The sequence below is a fragment of the Lynx rufus genome, unplaced genomic scaffold (assembly GCF_022079265.1).
Source record: "Lynx rufus isolate CCGP_SWC_20201006 ecotype Redwood Valley unplaced genomic scaffold, mLynRuf1.p SCAF_8, whole genome shotgun sequence".
Classification (NCBI taxonomy): Eukaryota; Metazoa; Chordata; class Mammalia; order Carnivora; family Felidae; genus Lynx; species Lynx rufus.
The window spans coordinates 5,496,793-5,517,500 of NW_025814896.1; the positions used below are offsets into that span (position 1 = coordinate 5,496,793).

The 20,708-nt window shown below is 55.4% G+C and overlaps 1 protein-coding gene and 1 long non-coding RNA gene across 9 annotated transcripts in view; one reads left to right on the forward strand and one right to left on the reverse strand.

Annotated features, from left to right (window-relative positions):
* Window positions 1–137: 137 nt before the first annotated feature.
* Window positions 138–1,302, reverse strand: LOC124504292 (uncharacterized). The gene is made up of 2 exons (XR_006960366.1): window positions 742–1,302; window positions 138–410 (listed from the first exon to the last, which is right to left on the reverse strand). It is a non-coding gene; the product is annotated as an uncharacterized LOC124504292 (long non-coding RNA).
* Window positions 1,303–12,149: 10,847 nt separating this feature from the next.
* ZBP1 (Z-DNA binding protein 1) overlaps window positions 12,150–20,708 on the forward strand; it is a 16,999-nt gene continuing 8,440 nt past the window's right edge. For 4 of the 8 annotated variants that reach the window (XR_006960112.1, XR_006960113.1, XM_047067940.1 and 1 more), the window contains exons 1-4: window positions 16,108–16,597; window positions 17,158–17,223; window positions 17,597–17,782; window positions 18,988–19,152. Coding sequence is in view for 6 of the 8 variants with exons in the window: in XM_047067940.1 (XP_046923896.1) it covers window positions 16,243–16,597; window positions 17,158–17,223; window positions 17,597–17,782; window positions 18,988–19,152 (772 nt within the window). In the remaining 2 variants the exon portion in view is untranslated. Of the gene's footprint in view, window positions 12,235–13,078; window positions 13,322–14,065; window positions 14,307–14,411; window positions 14,623–16,107; window positions 16,598–17,157; window positions 17,224–17,596; window positions 17,783–18,987; window positions 19,153–20,708 lie in introns of those variants that run through there. The other 4 variants (XM_047067944.1, XM_047067945.1, XM_047067946.1 and 1 more) reach the window with 4 other exon arrangements.

The window sequence follows — 20,708 nt, forward strand, 5'->3', positions numbered from 1 at the left end:
TGGGATCTACTGGTTCACATTCCAGGGGGTGACCCCCCCCCCCCGCGCCCCCCGGTCCCTTCCTCCCCGAGCTGTCTTTTCCTTCTGGAAGAATGCTAACTGTCAGACTAACGCGAGAGAAGGCATATGGGCAATAACTTGTTTCTAAGCAACTTTTTTATTACTTAAACACCTGAGAACAGTTTTGAAGTTCTGACCATTTGAACTCTATTTATATACACATTTTAAGAGCGTGGTGACCAACAGATAAACGCGGACTCTGGGCGTTCGCTGCTGACCAGCCTGGCAGAAGGTTCTTGTACTTTGACAATAAAAAGCTGCCTCTCCGTGGGGTCCTCGGCCTAAACTTCGCTCCTCTCTCAGAGAGGATGCTTTTCGCAAGTCGTGCTGAGAACTCGGTGTAATTTGTCCTAAAAGGTACAGGGACACGTTTATAGATTTAAAAAAAAACAACAAAACAAAACAAAAATTTTTTAAGCTGTATCTTTCCTTTCCGTGAAGAGTCAGTCTCCCTAGTGCCTTACTGAGGAAGCAGTGTCCTCTCGTCACCGGTTGGGGGGCATCCCTGGGCAGTGTCTCCGTCACCCCCCCCCCCAGGGACTGGCCTTTCCACTCGAGGGCTGCGGCTGCTTCTCGAACACCCCCATAGCCCTCTCGGTGCCCGGTCCCACCCGCCCTCCACCGTGGAGGCGCCTGGCCCAGCCAGGCGACCCCCTCCTGCCCCTCCTTCTTGTCACCTACTGGGTCCAGTCCTGTGCCAACTCCCGGGCGGGTTGTGAGCCCGGACGCCCACCTCGTCTGCCTGGGCAACGTCGGGCCCAGGCGTGGCCCCGCTCTCCCCTTGGATCCTGTTGCCTGGCGGTGTGGTCTGTGTGGGAGGAAGCAGGAGGGTGGGCTCCTGACCTCAGCGGGCTTGAGGGCAGAGCGCGTCTCCGCAATCACATCCCGGGACCGCTGGGCCGCAGGGCCCCGGGGTTTCGTGCCCAGCAGAGGCTCCCGGCAGAGAGGCCGGGCGAAGTCGGGGCGCATCCTGAGAAAACCGGGGGGGGGGGGGTGTTTCTGGAAACTGCTAGCACTAAGCTCTTGGTCTCTGGGGGTGCACTCGTTCCCTCCAGATGCTGGCCGCCATGCCCTTGTCGCTGAAAAGGCTCTGAGCACCCCTCGGGAGGCCCCCTTTTGCCAGTAAAAAGTTTGGGGTCCTGCGCAGTGGCTGGTTGGAGGGAGACCGGGTGGGGCTTTCTCTCGTCCTCGTTTCCCTGCTTCTCAACCGCATTTCCTCCCGAGGAAGAGCATTTCCCCCCCCCCCCCCAAAGCCCGGGTCTCCGCAGGCCGACTTAGCAGGGGCCCTTAGAGCCACCCGTGTCCCCCACAAAGTGTTCTTTGCAAGGAGCTGAGACTCCCCTCGCCCCCCCACGTCTAGTGAACACCAGGCCAGTGCCAGAACCGAGTCTGTCCCCTGTCCTTGTCTCCGCTGTGAATGGTATGTTTCCGAACTTGTTTCCTACGTGCCCACAAACCTTCCAGATCCATACGACATCCCAGCGATCGGGAAAACTACAAGTGTCGTTTTGTTTTGTTTGTTTTGTTTTGTTTGTCCTGGAAGCCGCGCTTCGAATTTTGCTGTACTATAGAGCCCAGAAGGACACGCCTTCTCGTTTGCCTGCCCGATTCCACGGCGGTGTGCTCATGGCACGCTTTTACCTTGCGTTCTTGGCGTTGAAGCCGCTCTCCTTTGCAGCCCTGTTTCCCGAGTTCTGTTCAAGTTAAACTCATGTAAATTCCCCGTGGCACGCTGGGTGCGGCGCCCACGTTGCTGCCACGTGAGACTCTGTATTTGGATGCCAATCCACAGGCCTGATGAAATCGCTTCTTGTGTATCAATAATCATTAGTGGCAATGATGACTTTCTGAAAAGCTGCAATACTTATACAATAAATTTTACAATTCTTTGGAATGAGGCTTTCTGACTTCTTTGGTCACATTACCTCCCATCCCCCCCCGCCCCGCCCTTCACCGCCCTCGGCAACAGTCCCAGGGCCCATTTACTGGGGTGCCGGAGAGCCCGCTGAACTTCTGTGGGCCCTTGAGCCATCTCTTGGACCTCTGTTCCAGTTCAGGCAGCCTCCGGGGAGCCCAGTGAAAACACCAGCTCAGGCAGGGGGTTGTAATAAAAGGGGTTAAAATTAGCCCACCGCTTTTGTTAATTGGGGTGGAAAGAGTTGGCAAGACACTGGCTACTTTTCCTCCCTCTTAGAAAATCATCCTTCTCTGTAGCGTGTCAAAAGCTCTGATAAGGTCTGCAAGAAAGAAACTCCCTGAGGTGGGTCCCTTCCAGAAGTAAACCCTGAGGCATGGGTTTGTGCTAGGGGATGGGTCAGGGGCGCTCCTAGGGGAGACGGTTAAGGGGATTGGGAAGAAGACCGAGAAGGAGGAGAAACAAAGCAAGGTAGGGACGGTTTTGGACAAAGTCCGTCTCAGCCTGATCCCAAAGCTCCCAAAGGGACCTGTGGGCACCTCTAGGGGGTAAGTTGCTTCCGGATGAGAGGTAGACTCTCAGATGCTCCTGGCTCTTTGGTGAGGCGTTTCACAAGCCCCGGGGCGGCCCTCAGGGGATGTTCCCAGGTACCCACACGTGGAAGCCGGGGAAGGGGAGACAGGACCTTAAAAGGGATCGCAGGGAGTCCGAGTGAGCTACCCACAGTGCCCATCACAGAAACTCGTGTTTCTTTCTCTAAATAGAGCCATCTTTAACCTTCACCAGAGGGTCAAGGTTTTTTAAAAATCAGCCCAACCTGTTGACTCCCCAGGGATGACTGTTGTTTGGGCCTCAACCCCAGGGTTCCGTAAGCTTCTGGAGCACAGAGCCCTACAGTCAGGGCAGAGCTTGGGGCATACATCTATCTTACAAAAAAAAAAAAAAATTTTTTTTTGAGGAAAAAAAACCCAAAAAGCTCTCTACTCTTCGGTATTGGTATGATAGAGGGACACCACGGTGTTGTGTGTGCCCCAGCCTGGCTCCGGGGCCTGAGTCCTCTCATTAGCGGTCACTCTCCTTGCCGGCCCTCAGTCACCTCGTCTGCAGAAGGGGTTGAGGGCAGAGCCTGTGAGCTGGTTGAGAAGGGCGTCTCGGGTTCTAAACGAAAAGGAGACCCTCCCCACACCTTGCCTTCAGCTCAAGCAGATAGAGCTGAATCGGTCCAGAATAAAGGTAGAAATCAGAATGCCTATTACCTACTAGTACTAGGTGAAAGCCCTGTGCCAAGTTCTTGACTGAAATTGGCTGCTTGTTTGGGGAGGTCTCATCTCTCAATCATCTGACTTTTTTTTTTTTTTTTTTTTTTTTTTTTTAGCACAGCCGCATGCTGGGTGCTGCTCGGGGGTGCCAGCACACAAGGCCCAACCTCTGACCTCAAGGATCCCACCTTCTGGTTCTAGAGACGGACTGGCACCACAGCACCATCCAGTGAGGGCAGGAGAGTGTGCTGTCAGGGTGAGGGGAGGCTGGATTTCAAGCCCGGAGATGTTAGGGGGGGGAAGGAGGGGAGAGAGCGAACCAGGTGCCTGCGTGGGCAAAGTCCAGGAGGAGACTTAGCAGGGCCCCCGTACAGCCCGGCAGAGCGCTGCCTTGGAATCTGTTAATTCTTCCTCTAATAAGAGAGCCAAACCCGACTCAGGCTGGCTTTAGCAGAAGAGGGAATCGTTGACTCTTGTAACTCAAAAGCACCAGGGAGAGCGGGGCGAGATTATTTGCCGCCAGATCCAGACGGGCACGTTGTGACGTTAGGAAGATGTCTGTCTCCACCATCAAAGGACGCTCCCCCTTACTGATGTCCCTTTCAAGTAGATTCTCCCCTCCCGGTACCCAGCTTCTCCCCAGGCTCCTTTTCTCACTGCTCTGAATCAAGTGGGAAGAAATTCCTTTCTAATTCTGCCAGCCAAAGTCCCAGAACTGGATCCCATTGGCCTGGCGGCAATCATGTGCCCCAAGCCGAGCCAATCAGTGCAGACCCTCTGCCCTGCTCTGATTGGCCAGGGAAATCATGCTCTGATTGGCCAGGTTTCAGTCACACGCCCTGGAGGCGGGGCCAGCTCTCTGCACTCCACCTGCGCGGAGGAGGGAGAGCGAGCGTTGTCCGGAGGAAAACTGGGGTGATTTCGCCCAAGAGGGGGGTTTGGGTGCCAGGCGGCCGAAACCAGCAGCTGCCGGGTCGCCGGACAGGCGAATGCACGGACCCTCAAGGAAGAAGGCTTTGGATGAGCGTCGCGCAGCCGGTGTGGTCAGCTCGGCACCAGGCTTGGGGGGGGGGGGGGGGGGACGCAGCCCCAACCAGCCCTGCCTTTTTCGGCTGCTTCAAGTTGGTTTTGAGTTGATATTTGTTGAAATTATTTCAGCATGTGTGTCTGGCTTCCTGTCTCAGTCGCAGGCATAGACGGAACGTTCGCAGCGAGGAAGGCTGGGCGCGCCAACAGGGGAGACAGAACACACAGGAAGCCCGTGCCAAAGCGGCATCGCGTTTTCTTTAACACTTTGTACAGTTGTACCGAAGGAAAAGAACTGCGGCTAAAAATAAAACAAAACATTATAAGCTTCACAAATAATTTGGAACAAGTGATGGATTTAAATGTGCGAATACATTTTTAAAATAAATATCCGCCCCCTCTCCCCCACCCCCCCCCCCGGCCCGTCCCGCCCCCCTTCCCAGGGTGCGTGTGCCCCTCTCCCTGTGCCCTCGCCCCCTCTTCCCTCCCTCCCTTTCTGTCCCCACCTTGCATGACTGATGGCCCTGAAAGGGGAGGCCTGAAATCATGATGTTCACCTTATTAAAAGGCTTTTATTGAACTCAAAATAATTAGATTTGTCTTTAAAAGCATCCAACTCAATTGAGTGAACAAGTTTAAAGATGAATTTTTAAAATGCATGGACTTCGTTAGACTCCTGCCTGCTGTTTGCAGCCATGGGCAGACGCAGAGGAGGGGAGCAAAGCGTAGGGAACCTGTGGCCATTTGATCTGGATTCAAATCCCACCCCCCTCCGACCCCCCCCCCCCGTCCCTTTCCAGCTAGTTAACCCTTCGGGCTTCTGTTTCCAAGAGGAGTAACTTCTGCAGAGAACCGTGGTCCGTGTCATCGATGCCTCCCCCGTGTCCCCCTGGCCCTTTCCCTTTCTGTCCACACGGGCCCACCCTCCAGCCGGTTCACTGGAGTTCTGCCGTCTGAGGCTTTCTCCGGCTTCTGAAAGCTTCTCGGCCCGTCACGCCGCGGACCAGAGGTGCCGGGGAATTGATGCTATGGGAGCGGCCTCTCCCGGGGATGGGACTAGGGGATAAACACCCCAGCTCCTTGACCCTCAGGCGGGGGGGTGGGGGGGGGGGGGACCACCACGGACTATACTCCGCATGCTCCCAGTGTTTCCAGTGAGCTTGAGGCACTGGGCGCCAGGAGCGCACTGACGTCACCTGCCCGGTGGCATACCCCTGATCGGGCGCCGTCCTTCCCCTGGCCCCCCTCCCCACCGCCTCCCAGTATTTGCTGGTATCTCCGGGTATCTCCTTCCACCGGAAAGTGGAAGTCGGCAAAGGAGGGAAAAGGGTTCGCTGAGCAGAAGGCCCAGAGGGGCTCGCGCGCCCGCGCACGTGTGTGCAGGGCCGTGGGCGCCTGTTCAGTTGTGGACACGCAGACACCAAGTCTTTTTTTTAAGCCCATGTATCCAAAATAGCATTTCGACGTGGAATCGGCATAAAAACTGTTCATGCAAAAAAAAAAAATCTTAAGTGTTAGACTTTCTTCGAACTTGGCGGGTTTCCGTGCCTCGGAGCGCTTGGCCCAGTGCTCTGCTGGCATGGGCCCCGGTATGGCCCGGATGTTTGTGCCCCCTAAATCCATGCCCTGACACCCTATGCACCCAACAGGACGGTGTTAGGAGGCGGGGCCTTTGGGAGGTGACTAGGGTCTACGGGAGTCATGAGGGTGGATTAGCGCCCTCAGTCGAGTCACGGAGTTTCCTGGGCCCCCTCCCTCGCCACGTGAGGGCGCAGCCTCTGGGAGCTAGGAAGCGGGTCTCACCGGATGTCGAGTCCCCGGGCGCCTCGACCTTGGACTTCCCAGCCTCCAGAACAGTGTTGTTGAAGCCCTCCCGTCTGTGCTGTTTTGTTATAGCCGCTGAACTGGTTATAGGCAACTGATCGAGGCACCCCCGGTTAAAGCAAGCTTACAAAACGATCAAGTATCAACTTTCCTGTCTCTGATAGGCTCGATGAGTCATGCTCGGCGGCGCAAATGTTTAGCAGAGAGAGGAATGCTCCTTACCCCTCACAGCCGCACGGCCACATACCTGCTCACAGCGCTGGAAATAACTTAGCTTAGATTCTAGAGCCTGCCGGTCTGGGCTGGAGCTCCACCTTAACCACTCACGAGCTCTGTGATCTTGACCGCTTTACTCAGTAATCTGTCTTGTCTGTAAAATGCAGATTTAATATGACTAACCCCTCCCTTGCAGGATTGCCAAGGGTTCAGTGAAATAATGGAAATGGGGTCTCTAGCAAGCTCTAAGTAAATACGGTTGAACCTTGAACAACACGGGGGTTGGAGGCACCAAACATCTTGTGAAATCAAAAATCCACGTATAGGGGCACCTGGGTGGTTCAGTCGGTTAAATACCTGACCTCGGCTCAGGTCACCGTCTCGCGGTTCCGCGAGTTTGAGCCCCACACTGGGCTCTGTACTGACAGTTCAGAGCCTGGAGCTTGCTTCAGATTTTGTGTCTCCCTCTCCCTCTGCCCCTCCCTTACTTGTGCTCTCTCTCTATCTCAAAAATAAATAAACATTTAAAAAAAATTCACGTACAGCTCTGACTCCCTAAAAACATAACCAGTGACCAGGGTGCCTGGGTGGCTCAGTCGGTTAAGCGTCCAACTCTTGATTTGGGCTCAGGTCATGATCTCAGTTTGTGGGTCTGAGCCCTGTGGCGGCCTCTGTGCTGACAGTACAGAGCTTGCTTGGGATTCTCTCTCTCCCTCTCTCTCTGCTCCTCCTCCGCTCGCACTTTGTCTCTCAAAATAAATAAATAAACTTCAAAAAAATCCACAAAATCCCACCAGAACTAGTGACCAGAAGGCTTACTGATACCATGAACAGTCAGTTAACGTGTTTTGTATGTTACACAGACACGTTTGTTTGTGTATAGTATTATATACTGCATCCTTACAACAAAGTAAGTTGAGAAAAGAGAATGTTCCAAAGAAAATCACAAGAAAGAGACAACAGATTTACCGTACCGGATCGCATTTACCAAAAAGAAATCTGGGTATAAGTGGATCTGCACAGTTCAAACCCTTGTTGTTCATTAGGTCAACTCTCGGAACAGGAAATCCTTTTTCAAAAAAGAAAGAGGGGCGCCTGGGTGGCTCAGTCGGTGAAGCGTCCGACTTCGGCTCAGGTCATGATCTCACGGTTTGCGGGTTCAAGACCCACATCAGGCTCTGGTGACAGCTCAGAGCCTGGAGTCTGCTTCCGATTCTGTGTCTCCTTCTCTCTCTCTGCTCCTCCCCTGCTCACGTGCTCGCTCTCTCTCTCTCTCTGTCTCAAATAAATAAATAAACATTTAAAAAATTTTTAATAAAAAGTTACACACTAACATGTAAAACTGTTCTATTCTCGACGCAACCCCTGTCCCCCTCGGCACACCCCCATCCACAACCCAGGAGGGGCCACAAGTCCCAGAAGGGCAGGACTCCTGCGCCTATGATGTGCGTCTCTGCAATTCCCCCATCATACTTTCTGCGCATAGAAGTCTCAGCATCTCAGGCCTATGGATGTTTCAAGAGCCTTTGAACATGTTTGAGCCCCAAAATATGGGGTGGGGGAAGGGAAGGGCCACACACTGCAAAATCAGGATCCATAAATGTTTAATTAAACGTCCAGGAAACCTAGCTCATTAATTGCTTCCTCTAGTCATCATAAAAATGTCATTACGCTTCATTATATTTGAAACGAATTTATAGGTGAAATCTTCTCATGTTGCCAGAAATCCCGAGAACACTGGACGCCCAGTGAAGAAATCATGGCCAGTTGTAATTAATGAATTACTTGTAGGCAAATAATTTTGGTAGTAACATCATCGAAATCTCTTTTGATTATCAAAATAAACGTTAGATGTGAATTCATTCCAGTACACTTGTTGGGATGTCGGGAAGGGCTTTCTGCAGAGAGGTGGGGGTGGGGAGGAAGCGAGAACAGCCTGGTCGTGGCCTCACCTCCCTCCCCTTGCCCGTCTCTCGCCAACCTTCCTCAAGCGCCACGGCTACCTTTCCCCAACTCACCTTGGAGGAAAATCTCCCAGTGGCCTTTTCTTTGTTCCCAGCGAAAAATCTCAAGTTTCTACCACGGCCATTGATGCCCCCGGCCCCTGCCTGCCCCGCCCCACCCCCCCACTCCACCCCGGCTCACTTTCCTGGCCAGCACAGCTGGGAAATGTGGGATAGCCTGGACCTGAGCCACTCGTCAATCTTGAATTGGGCAGTGTGGCCTCTTCTACGGCTGGAGCGAGAAGCAGATCCAGGAACCAGCGAGGGGAAGCCTTCTTCCTTCCCACCATGGGCCCCAGCTCCAGGGCTGGGGTGAAGAAAGCACAAAGCATTAGTTGCTGAAAGACCGGAAGAAATGGGGACAGCTCTGTCAGGGCAGAGAAGGACAGCTGGGGATCACAGAATGATGATATGAGTGGCTTCTGTTTACGGAGCTCGAACCATGCGCCCCGAGCTCCGGGAGGCCCGGATGTGTGACTGAAGTAATTGAACTTCGGCAACAACCTCAGAAAGGTAGTTGCTGCTTTGATCCCCTTTTCCAGCAGGAGAAACTGAGGCTGGGAAAGAGTAGTGACTTGCCCCAGGCCCTCATCTAGAAGGTAGGGGTGCCAGAGCCCGAGCCCCACGTCTGTCCAGCTCCGGTGGGCGCAGACGATAAATAGAAACCCACTGAGCTCTGCCCTGAAGGGCGGCGAACAGAGTCAAGGCCGATCCGGACGGGGGCTGCCACGGAGAACCCGCTGCCTTTGACAAAGCGGCTTCCCCTGGTCTTTGGTCCTCACCCTCTGCTCATAGCTCCTGTAACCGTGTGCACTCCCTGTCTGCCCTGGCCACCTCTGGATCTCCGGCCTTTGCCCCCGACCGAAGACGCATCATTACCCACATCTGGTGCCTTCAGACCTTTCCACTCCCTCCCCCGAGGTGAAGTCACAGCGAAAATGTGAAAATAACATCCAAGCTGCCTGGTAGAAGGGAGACTGGGTTTTGCCAACACAATGTGCAGTAAAAATATCTCTTAAAAGAGAGAGAGAGAGAAATTTAAAGACTGGAGATCAGTAACATGTAATTATCATCTGGTTTGGGCGGAGAGTTCTAATAGTTTCCAGAAAAACACAAACCATGAAAAAGGAATGTGCTTTCCAAGGCAAAAAGAGATTTGGGCTCCGGCATGTAGTGGCCCCATCTTGGAACTCCTGTGGCCTCTGGGGCCCTTCCCACGCAGAGGAGGGAGGCACCTATTCCCTTCCTCTCCTGGTTTGCCTTCCGCACTGCACAGGAGGCTCTGAAAATGTGCAGACTGCCCTTGAACTCAGCCTCCAGCCTGCTCAGTAGATAGGCTTTTGTGAGTGGCCATACCTACAGGCGCAGACGGAGTATCCAAGCTTCTTCCTTGGGGGATCAACAGAGCCTCAAAATGGCAGGGACAGCTTGCTTTCCTCCAATACCTGTTGTCTCCTATTTTGAAATCATAGCCCCCCCCCAATTTTAGCTCAGTGCATTGTGACCCAGAAAAAGCACCATCTCTCCTTGCCTTCCTTGCTGGGCCATGGTACTAACGGGATGTCAGTTTCACATGTGTGCAACTTAAGATACTTATCCTTCTTCTTTTTTTTCTTTCCTGCTAGAAGGAATGCAAATGTGATGGCTGGAGCTTCAGCAGCTATCCTAGATCATGAGGCCAACCTGGGAATGGAGGCCACAGAGGGCAGAACAACAAGATAGCGAGGCCAGAGACCCAACACCATGGTGTGCCACACCAAACCGGGACCGCCTACCCTACTGTTATGGGAGAAAGAAAGAAGCATCCGCATTGTGTAAGCCACTGATATTTGGGTCAAAGACAATCTTTAGAGTTAAAATTACCTTGACCCAGCAATTACACTACTAGGCATTTATCCAAGGGATACAGGTGTGCTGTTTCGAAGGGGCACATGCACCCCAATGTTTATAGCAGCACGATCAACAGTAGCCAAAGTATGGAAACAGCCCAAATGTCCATCGATGGATGAATGGAGAAAGAAGATGTGGTCTATATATACAATGGAGTATCACTCAGCAATCAAAAAGAATGAAATTTTGCCATTGGCAACTTCGTGGATGGAACTGGAGGGTATTATGCTAAGGGAAATTAGTCAGAGAAAGACAAAAATCCTATGACTTCACTCATATGAGGACTTTAACAAACAAAACAGGGACATAAGGGAAGGGAAACAAAAATAATATAAAAACAAGGAGGGGGACAAAACATAAGAGACTCACAAATATGGAGAACAAACTGAGGGTTGTTGGAGGGGTTGTGGGAGGGGGATGGGCTAAATGGGTCAGGGGCATTAAGGAATCTACTGAAATCATTGCTTCACTGTATACTAACTAATTTGGATGTAAATTTTAAAAAATAAAAAATAAAGTTAAGTTAAAAAACAACAACAGCAACAGCAAAATTACCTTGAAAACCTCTTCAACTGAGAAACGCAGTTCAAGACAATCCAGATCCTTTAAGTGAGAATCCCACCCCACGCGCTGAGACACTCCCAAATTCCAGACCTGTGATGGAATGCTAGGGAATGCCTTGGGTTTTTGTTTTTGTTTGTTTGTTTGTTTGTTTGTTTCTGGTGCCTAAAGTTATATTGCAAAGATGCATCACGTCACATTTTCCAACTTTGGCCGCCCTTGAGAGCACCGATTAAGTGTTAGATGGGATGTGCTTTATCTGATTTATTATCTCTGTTTTATCATTAAAGAAACCGAGGCCCAGTGAGGCAAGGACCCAGAGCTAGGGAAGGACAGGGCTGTAGCTGGGACCCGCCTGGAGAAGAAGGCACAGTCCTTGTCTAGGTGCACCTCCCAGGAGTGCTCGGTTTTCCTACTGGTTCCTGCTGCCCCAGAGCCAGTGTGCAAGCCCCACGTGGCTTCAGGATGGGGCAGGGAGGGATGGGGACACAGGGAGACAGGGGCATGAAGGGACAGAAAGGGGCCATCCAGGGGCACCTGGGTGGCTCAGTCGGTGAAGCATCCGACTTCAGCTCAGGTCATGATCTCACGGTCCGTGGGTTCGAGCCCCGCGTCGGGCTCTGTGCTGACCGCTCGGAGCCTGGAGCCTGCTTGGGATTTTGTGTGTCCCTCCCTCTGCCCCACCCCTGCTCATGCTCTGTCTCTCTCTGTCTCAAAAATAAATAAAAAACATTTTAAAAATTAAAAAAAAAAAAAAAAAGAAAGAAAGGGGCCATCCAAACACTGTCCAGACAGACACAGGCCATGAGGGTGCCAGCCTCCACCACTGAAGCACAGCTCGACCTTCCAGAAGCGAATCTGACCCTCAGGATTCAGCCTGACCTGCAACCCTACATAGGCGCCCGGCTCGAGGCTGGGGTCTCAGGCCTCTACCCTAAGAGGTCAGCAGCATGCAGGGAAGGAGCCAAAGAGCCCGGGTAAGAGAGGCCAGGGAGGATGGGCGGGAAGCCCGGAGTGGGACCAGAGTGGGACCAGACGGAGTCGGGGTTTCCCTGGGAGATGGTGACGGGTGGGAGGTCCCCCTACATCAATGAGACCACGAGCGGCCCCGGGGTCCAGGTTGGTGATCGAGCGCCACCTGGTGGCGCGTCGCGGCACGGCGCCCCCCCAACCTCCCAATGGGGGCTTCCCCAGAGCCTCCTCCCTGAGGGCGCCTCCGCAATCACCCTCCACACCCCCGTTACCCCGCATTTAAAGTCAATATTGCCGATTCCTAGGCAGAAACAAGTTTTCGGTTTTACCCCAAAGAGGAACAAAGCACCATAGTAATTTCCTGTTGCTACTGAGCGTCCCACGAGGCAGGGGCAGGGCTCAACCTCCCCTGGGACGCACGCCCCGCCCCCAGCTCAAGGCTGTGAGTGATCTGGGTGCCCTGTGGGCGACGGGACTGTCCCAGCTTGCTCTGCAGACACCGCTCCAGGTGAGCCAGCCCCTCCCTGCCCAGACGTGCTGGGGCAAAGTCCCCCGAGGGCAGGGCTAGACCCTCCCCAGGCCTCTGCCGCTGGGACCCAGAGCCCAGAGACTTCCAGGGCTGAGTTCTTGCCCCTCCTGGCCGCCTGGCGACTGCAGGCCCCGGTTTCCCCTTCTGCTACCTGGTGAAGAACAGTGGCTCAGAACTACCTGGGAGTCAGTGGCCCCTTTGAGATAAATGAAAGTGATGGGTCCCTTTCCCGGGTATGTGGGTGCCTAGCTGGGCTCATGAACGGAGATGGCACCCGGGCATCTGGCCAGACTGTTCAACTGGCTCATCCCCTTTAGTCCTCGCTAAAGGAGATGCAGCTACTTTTTCATTTAGCCCCGTTTTACAGATGAGGCAACCGAGGCACCACTAGGTTCCGTAACTTGTCCAAAGTCGCACAGCCAGTAAATCGTGGGGCTGGATGAGAACCCAGCCTTGGACAAGTGACCCCCTCTGACCTAAGCCTCAGTCTCCCCTCTGAGAAAAGAGATCAGGATTGGCCCGTCCCCTCGGGCAGTGAGAGGGGCATACAAGATTGGAAAGCATATGGTAGGTGCTCATTAAAAAGAGCTGTCATTGTGATACACACACGAATGGTTCCAGGTGCCTCGGCCCATGTGTGGGCACCAGGGTGGGCCGCGGTGGGCGCCCAGAAGGTCCGGAAAGCCCCGTGTTTCCAGAGAATGCTCCGGGCTTGCCAATCTCAGCTCCTTCCTTCCAGCCGGAGGCCTTGCTCATCGATTCTGCTTTCAATTTTGTTTCTTCCTAAAGCCACACACAGGAGTTTCGTTTTCTTTTTCACCAGAAAGCCGATCGGGGTGACTAGGCCTGTTTCTGGAGCGTGGACAGCAAACACCCGGCCAGCTGACGTGTCATCCCTTCGCAGCTGCGGACGCACCGAGTTCAGCCACGCAAGCACCCCTCGCCTCCACCCGGCCCCTCCTCTCCGAGCCCCCGTGCGGGGGCCTCCCGCGCTGTCCCCAGGTCTCCGGGCGTCTCGCGGCGGCCACCAGCATGGCCCAGGCCCCCGAGGACCCTGGCGAAACAGGTACTTTCTCCCTTCTAAGGCATAGTGGGGGTTCCCAGTGGGACTTTTACTTCTCTTTCTGGCTCCTTTCCTTGGCCGGATCACAGCAACGGTAGCCAACCACACATCCCTAAGCGCAGGGGTCAGGAGAGAAGAGGCGGGCCCAGGGACCGGTCGGGGAGGACCTGCTCTGCCCCGGTTAGTACCGTCTGCACGCATCTCAGGAGCCCTCAGGGGCCAGCACTGTGAAGTTTGCATTTCATACAGGAGATCACTGCGTCCCGCCACCACAGCCGACACTGGGCTCTGAACTCGTGTTCATTTTAAGAAATAACGAGTTGCTTTGAGAAGAGGCGTCCGGGGACACCTGTGGTCCCCTTCTTCCTCAGATACCCCTTCACTCCTGGAAGAACAGACCAAGGAACCACACGCTGAGCAAGTGCTGTGTGCTAAAGGGCTTGTGGGCTGTGGGCTGTGGGCGGTTTTTTCGTTTTGTTATCATTAGCTCATTTACTCCTCACTACAATCTTGGAGGTAGCTGCCCTTTTTTTTTTTTTAATTTAAAAACTTTTTTTTTTTTTTACATTTATTTATTTTTGTGAGAGAGAGAGACAGAGCATGAGCAGGGGAGGGGCAGGGAGAGAAGGAGACACAGAATCCGAAGCCGGCTCCGGGCTCCGAGCCGTCCGCACAGAGCCCAGCGTGGCTTGCACCCGCGAGCCGTGAGATCGTGACCTGAGCCGAAGTCAGACGCTTCACCGACTGAGCCACCCAGGCGCCCCTGGGGTAGCTGCTCTTATCCCCACTTTGCAGATGGAAAAAGTGAGGCACAGAGAGGCCACATAGCCAGCGGATCGCAGAGCTGGGGCTCAAACCCAGGAAACCAGCCGTCAGGGCACCAAAAAGAGGAAAAGCGGTGTGCTGGGGAGGGGTGCCACCACGGTGCAGCCCAGGGCCGGGGCTGGTTTCCAGGTTTCTGTTGTATGTCCCCCCGGGGGACACGCAGGTACTCACCACTCAGTAGCTGCACTTAACTTCTCCCTTCCAGGTTTTTCTTTCCTTACCAACTTGTCACTTACACCTCATCCGTTTTGCAACTTCCCATGTACAGATTCACCAGCCGGAAGGCCCAGCACAAGAGGCCAGCCAGCCCTACGGACTTGGCCCTCACTTTGACCTGCTTGGGGTGGAGGTGGAGGGAGGCGAGGAGGCCTACCCAGGGGCAGGCTCTTCAAGAATCAGAACTCTTTTCAAGACAAGGCAGAGTCAGGCTTGCTGTTGACGGCTGGGGCTCTCCGGCCGCTGGAGGCAGAACTTGGCAGGTGAAGGGGGGGGGGGTCGTCCCCGGGTGTCCCGACTGCACTTCACCTGCGGCCGGCAAGGACGGACATGTCTGATCACAGGGCAAGCCTCACGGCCCAGCTGCGGAGGCAGCAAATGCATCACCCCTTCCCCGACCAGTGTTGCCACCAAGGAACCCGGGAAAAACCCAGAAGGCAGATGGGGCTGTTGCAAAGGGCCCCGGGTCTTCCCTGGGAGGGTCTTGCTTTGCATTTCTCTTGGGCACTTGGGGGACAGATGTTTCCTGGCAAAAGCTGAGGCTGCTGCCCACAGGGTTCCCTCCAGCTCGCCGGGCACTGCGTGTGCCCTGCTTTCCTCTGCCCACAGAGCTACCGGCCTGGGTTTGTGGGAGCCTGTCTGAAAGCAACAGGGGCCATTCAGAGCCCCTGGGGTTCTGCTCAGGGTCGTGAAGCTCAGGAGGGGAAACAGAGACCCGGGAGGGATCTGCCCGTGCCCTGCCCTGGGTCCTCTGGGCGGACACTTGTCCCAGCGGTGGGTGGAGTCACTGGGTCACTCGTTTATTCAAAGGCTGTTTCCCGAGCACCTGCTGCTGTGGACCCGCAATCACAGCAGGGGGTCCCCGGAGCCATTCTGCAAGGGCCCCACCCGCATAGACAGCACCCCACTCCCCCGGACATCCAGGGCGGCTCCCCATAAGAGATGGTGTTTGAGCGAGACCCGAGGCTGGGTGGATGTTGGGGGGCGTAGAGAGGCGGGAGGGTGTTTCTGGCAGAGGGGGCATTACGTGCAAAGGCCCGGGGGTGAGTAGGCTGGAAAGAGCACGAGGGCTGTCGAGGGAAGGGTCCGGCTGCCGGTGGTGGAATTGCCGTCCTCCGGGAGACGGAGGTGAGGGATGGGCGGGGGGTGGGGGGGCACAGAGGGAGACAAGGGATTCGAGAGAGCGGGGAACAGTGTTTCTAGGCCTCTCTGGACCTGGGCTTTGGGGAGAAAGATCCGTTTCCGAATGTCTTTAGCTTTCTGGCTTGGATGCCCACCACCACTGACGTGGAAGGGGAGGCCCCGAGGACGGACAGAGGGCGCAGGGGGCGGCGACAACAGGCCTCCCAGGAGGGACTTTGCCTCCCTCCTCGCCGCTTCTTCCTGCTCCTCTGCCCTCAATCTACCCCACCCTGCCACCTTCCGCTCCCCTGTGCTCTGAGGATGTCTGAGGGCTGAGTGCTCCCCTCCCCCCACACCCCGCCCCTTGCCCTCAAGCGCCCGCACCAGGCAGAGGATGTTCAGAAGGCTGGGGTGCCTCCTCTGGCCATCAGCCTGTCTGGCCAAGGTCCTTTCTTTCTTTCCTTCTTTCTTTCTTTCTTTATTATTTTTTAATGTTTATTTTTGAGAGAGAGAGAGAGAGAGAGAGAGGGAACACACGAGCAGGGGAGGGGCAGAGAGAGAGGGAGACACAGAATCCGAAGCAGGCTCCAGGGCCTGGGCCATCAGCACAGAGCCCGACGCGGGGCTCGAACTCACGGACCGCGAGATCGTGACCTGGCTGAAGTCGGACGCTTACCTGACTGAGCCACTCAAGTGCCCCTGGCCAAGGTCATTTTTGAGCAGCTCATCTGCCCGTCACCGAACAGAGGCGTTGTTAGTGAATGTCTGCTCGGGTCTCCGCCCCTGCCTCTGCCCTGGACCCCTCGCACGGGGACCCCCCCGCCCCGAGCTCCCGGCCCCGGCTTGATCCAAGGGAGGCTCCGTTCTCTCTCTGCCCCCCTCTCCTTCTCCCAGACCTCGAGCAGAGGATCCTGCGGGTGCTGAGGGACGCTGGCTCCCCTGTGAAGTCCGTCCAGCTGGCAAAGGAATGCCAAGTGCCCAAGAAGAAGCTCAACCAAGTCCTCTACCGGATGGAGAAGGAGTCGAAAGTCTCCCTGGCGGGCCTGGCGATGTGGCGCCTGGGCGAGGGAGGGACCGGAGAAGTGGTCCCCACAGAGCCGGCCCAGCTCAGCCAGGGTAACCTGCCTTCCGGGGGGTCAGGGTGGGCCCAGCGCGAGCAGTCCCGGCAGCGGACGAGCAAGGTCCGGGCCTGGGTTCAGATACGGGCCCTGCCCCTCGAAGGTGCGTGGCATCCCCTGGCCGTGCCTTGATTTCCTTTTCGGACCACCGGACGTGACAGCAGGCCTGGGGTTGCCAGGGGGCGAGGCGGAAAGGGCCCAGCCTCGTGACCGCGCGCGGCAGGCACTCAGCAGAGCCTGAATAGTGACGATATGGGCACGACGACGATAAGAATAGAACAGACTTAGCTCCTCCGTAGTTCTGCAGGGCAGAGACCAACAGGGCCGGCTTTCGTCAGGCGCCCACAGCGGCTGACGGTGGAGACGGGTGGAGGGCACACCTGCTCTCCGTCCAGAGAGCTGGGTCGGCGGAGGAGAGGCAGGGCAGGTCTGGAGGCAGACTTGTTCGGCCCTGGACGCGGAGGCCGGCTCTCCCTCGTGCCGCCTTGGTCCCGTGGAGTCCCCGTCCCCTCTCCTGCCCCTCCACCCTCCACCCTCCACCCACCTTTCTTTCTCCAGCGGCGAGGCCCCAGCGGGACGCAGCCGCGGTTCCAGAGGAACCTGACCCTCAGCTCAGCGAACAGCGTAAGCACCCCCGTTTCCTTTCAGCTGCCGGGCCCCGGGGCCCCTGACCCCAAACCCTCCTGGGCCCCTCGAGATGTTACTCGTGCCCCACCCACCATGGGGTCCCCACACGGTATCCGGGGGGGAGGTTCAGCCCGCACAGCGGAGGACGCGCGCGGCCAAGGCGCCATCTCTCCGATCAGTGGCCGACATCCACTGCCCGTCGGCCCCCGAGCCACAGAACGACCTCCGTGCTGTGATATGACCACGTCCTGCAGACGGGGAAACTGGGCACAGGGGGTCCGGGGCTCCCCCACGTCTGCACAGCCAGCAGACAGTGGAGCAGATTCAAGCTCCGGGGTCCCCCTTAACCACCCACGGCCCTGCCTCGCAGAGAAAGCCATCTACAGGTTTCTGGAAGGCGCCGGGCCCTGTAAGGCCCTGATCATCGCCCGGGCCCTGGGAATGAAGACAGCAAAAGAAGTCAACCCACACTTGTATGATATGAGAAAGAGGCACCTTCTGAGTCTTGATGAGAAATCAAGTCTATGGTCGATTTATCGACCAGGTAGGTCCCCAGGTAGGTGGGGCAGGGTGGTGGAGAGAGAGCGTAACATCCGACGCTTGGTCCTTGCCTGGGCGCCCTGCCAGCCCCACCGTCCTTGCCAGACCTTCACAGAGGCTTGCAGGGGTCTTGCGGATGGATCACTAGAAGGGGGCGCCAGGAGGGCGGGTGTGCTGGTGGGAGTGACCAAGGAGGGCTTCCTGGAGGAGTGGCCCGAGGTTGCAGCTGCAGAAAGCAAGGGGCCAGGAAAGGAGGTGGCCCGCTCCTAACTGTCTCAGCCCCGGGATGTGGGGCTCACCCTGAGTTTGCTAACAGTTTTCTCTCAGCACTTTGCCCAACGTGCAGTTTCGAAGCTGCTGGAAGGGAAGGCTGGGCTCAGACACCCACAGGGTGGGGGCCCGGGTGACCCCTCCACCAGGTGCGGCGGGCGCAGGGCCCTGCATTTGGGGTCCATGAGGATATTCTAATTTCTCTTACTATCAGAAGAAAAGATGAATATTGTAATAATAATAAATGGTTAATCACGACCCCAGCTTAGATTATATTTGTCTCTCATCCCAACACAGTTGCGAAATGTAATTTTGAATATTTTTTATGGAGAGGGGGACCCACAAAGACACAAGAGCTCAGGGGCCACAAAGGTGGGACGTGACCCTGTGTGCGGAGGCGGCAGAGGCCCCGGCAGGTGCCCACCTGGCCCCCATGGGACTGACACCCAGCTCACGGCCCCCAAAGGGGGTCTCAGCGTCCCTGGCACGGTCGCATGTGACAGGGCCAGATCTTAAACACTGGTGAAAACTCTGAATTCTTAAAAATGTCCGGTGAGCCAAACAAAGCTCCTCCAGTGGCCAGAAACAGCCCGTGGATGGCCACCTTGCGGCCTTCTCTAAAGGGAGAGGGGTCCTGGGGCTCAGGGGACGCCCGCAGAGGAGGAGGTGAGCAGTGAGGCTCCCAGGAGCCTCCTGAGGTCAGCAGAAGACGCACAGATAGGGTGACCCGCTGTGGTGGCGTCCAAGCAAGGCTCATCTGAGACCCCTGTGGGGCTTGTTAAACACGACGGCTCCTGGGTCCCACCTTGGACCTACTGACTCGGGACCCCCGGGGGGGGGATGTGGGGGAACCTGTGTTTTAACAAGCTCCACAGCGGATTTTGTCGCGGCCATCGGTATTTGGAACCCCTGGAGAGGTGCAGAGGGCTTGGGGGGAATATTATTTTGCAGACTGTGGAAGAAGAAGCGAGTCCCCCGCGATTATTTACCAGCAAAATCCAATCAACATGATCTGTCAGAATGGACCAAATAACTATATTTCCATTGAGAACTCGGAAGACATCCAGATTGGACACGGGAACGTCATAGTGAAGCCAACCGCCTCTGGGGAGAATGGTGAGTCCTCTCAGAGGCACCCTCAGAGGGACCCGTAGGGGCACCTGCTCCCTCTGGGTGGGGGCCGAGAGGGGGACATTCAGCCTTTTTTATTTTTTAATTTTTTTTAATGTTTATTTATTATTGAGAGACAGAGAGCATGAGTGGGGGAGGGGCAGAGAGAGAGGGAGACACAGAATCCGAAGCAGGCTCCAGGCTCCGAGCTGTCAGCACAGAGCCCGACGTGGGGCTCGAACCCCTAAACCACGAGATCATGACCTGAGCTGAAGTCGGACGCTTCACTGACTGAGCCACCCAGGCATCCCAGGGGACATTCAACCTTTGAGGAGAAAGGGCAGCTTTCACATCTCCAAGGTCATCCCTTACGGCCTTCCTGAGCATGAGCAAGTCTTCCTGCACACCTGGATCAAACCTCTCCTGCTTTCCCTTCATCCCGATAACCTTTTGCCTCCGTTTCAATGGGATCTGATATTTCTCCATGAGACATAGCTTGGTTCACTCTCCTCCAGTAGAATGTCACAAGGGGTCATTGTAGTATTTTGTTTGTTCTAAGACACCCTTTCCCCCCACATTTTAACGGCTTAGAAACGGGGATGCACCTGGCCAGTGGCGTCCTAGTTTTGATAAAATACAATCCCGCAGAAGAGTGTTTATTCCATGCCAGGCCCTGGGGTGAGAGGAGACGGGGCCACCTCTCGGACCAGCCGTGGAACACGAGGGACAGCATCAGCCTGAAAGCCGGAATACTCCCTGTGACCTCAAGACAGCCCTTCCCTACTCTGGGCCTTGGTTTCCCCAACTGTGAAATGAGGAACTTTGTTTTAGAATCTGGACCAATGGTTCCCCAGCCTTAGTCCTCCCAGTCTGGGCCATGCCCGTGTCGGATTATTTTCTTCATGTTGTTAAGTGGTTTCCCTTTTTATCTACTCAAGTTTATTTTATGATTTTACCTTAAATCTTTTTTAAAAAATGTTTACTTTTGAGAGAGAGAGAGAGAGAGACAGACAGACAGACAAAGGATCCAAAGTGGGCTCTGTGCTGACAGCAGAGAGCCCGACGCGGGGCTCGAACTCAAGAGCCGGGAGATCGGGACCTGAGCCGAAGTCGGATGCTCAACCGACTGAGCCACCCAGGCGCCCCACTCGAATTGATTCTAAAGTGAACTTTTATAGCACTACTTGAAGTTAAAAACCAGGCGGTTTACCATGAAAATAAATACTGAGAAAATAAAGTAATGTCAGGGCTCTAAATGCTCAGTGTTGAGGGGGCGTTAAAGATATGCCAGCACCTGAGGACACCTGCCCCGGGGGGGGTCAGAGGGTGGAGGGCACTAGGGGGCAGAGGCTGTGCTCACTGACTGGGTTTTCGAGTGCCCCGGTGACGCGAGGCCCCGGTCATAAAAACCCGGGGACCCCCACACTGACTGTTCTGCTGGGCCCCCCTGCTCTCCATCAATAGCCTGAAATGCTCATTCCCAGTCTGGCAGCGACCACAAAGAATTCAGAGGCCTGTCTTCTCCGTCCAGCCAGGACTTTGTATGTATGTGTGTTAGGGAG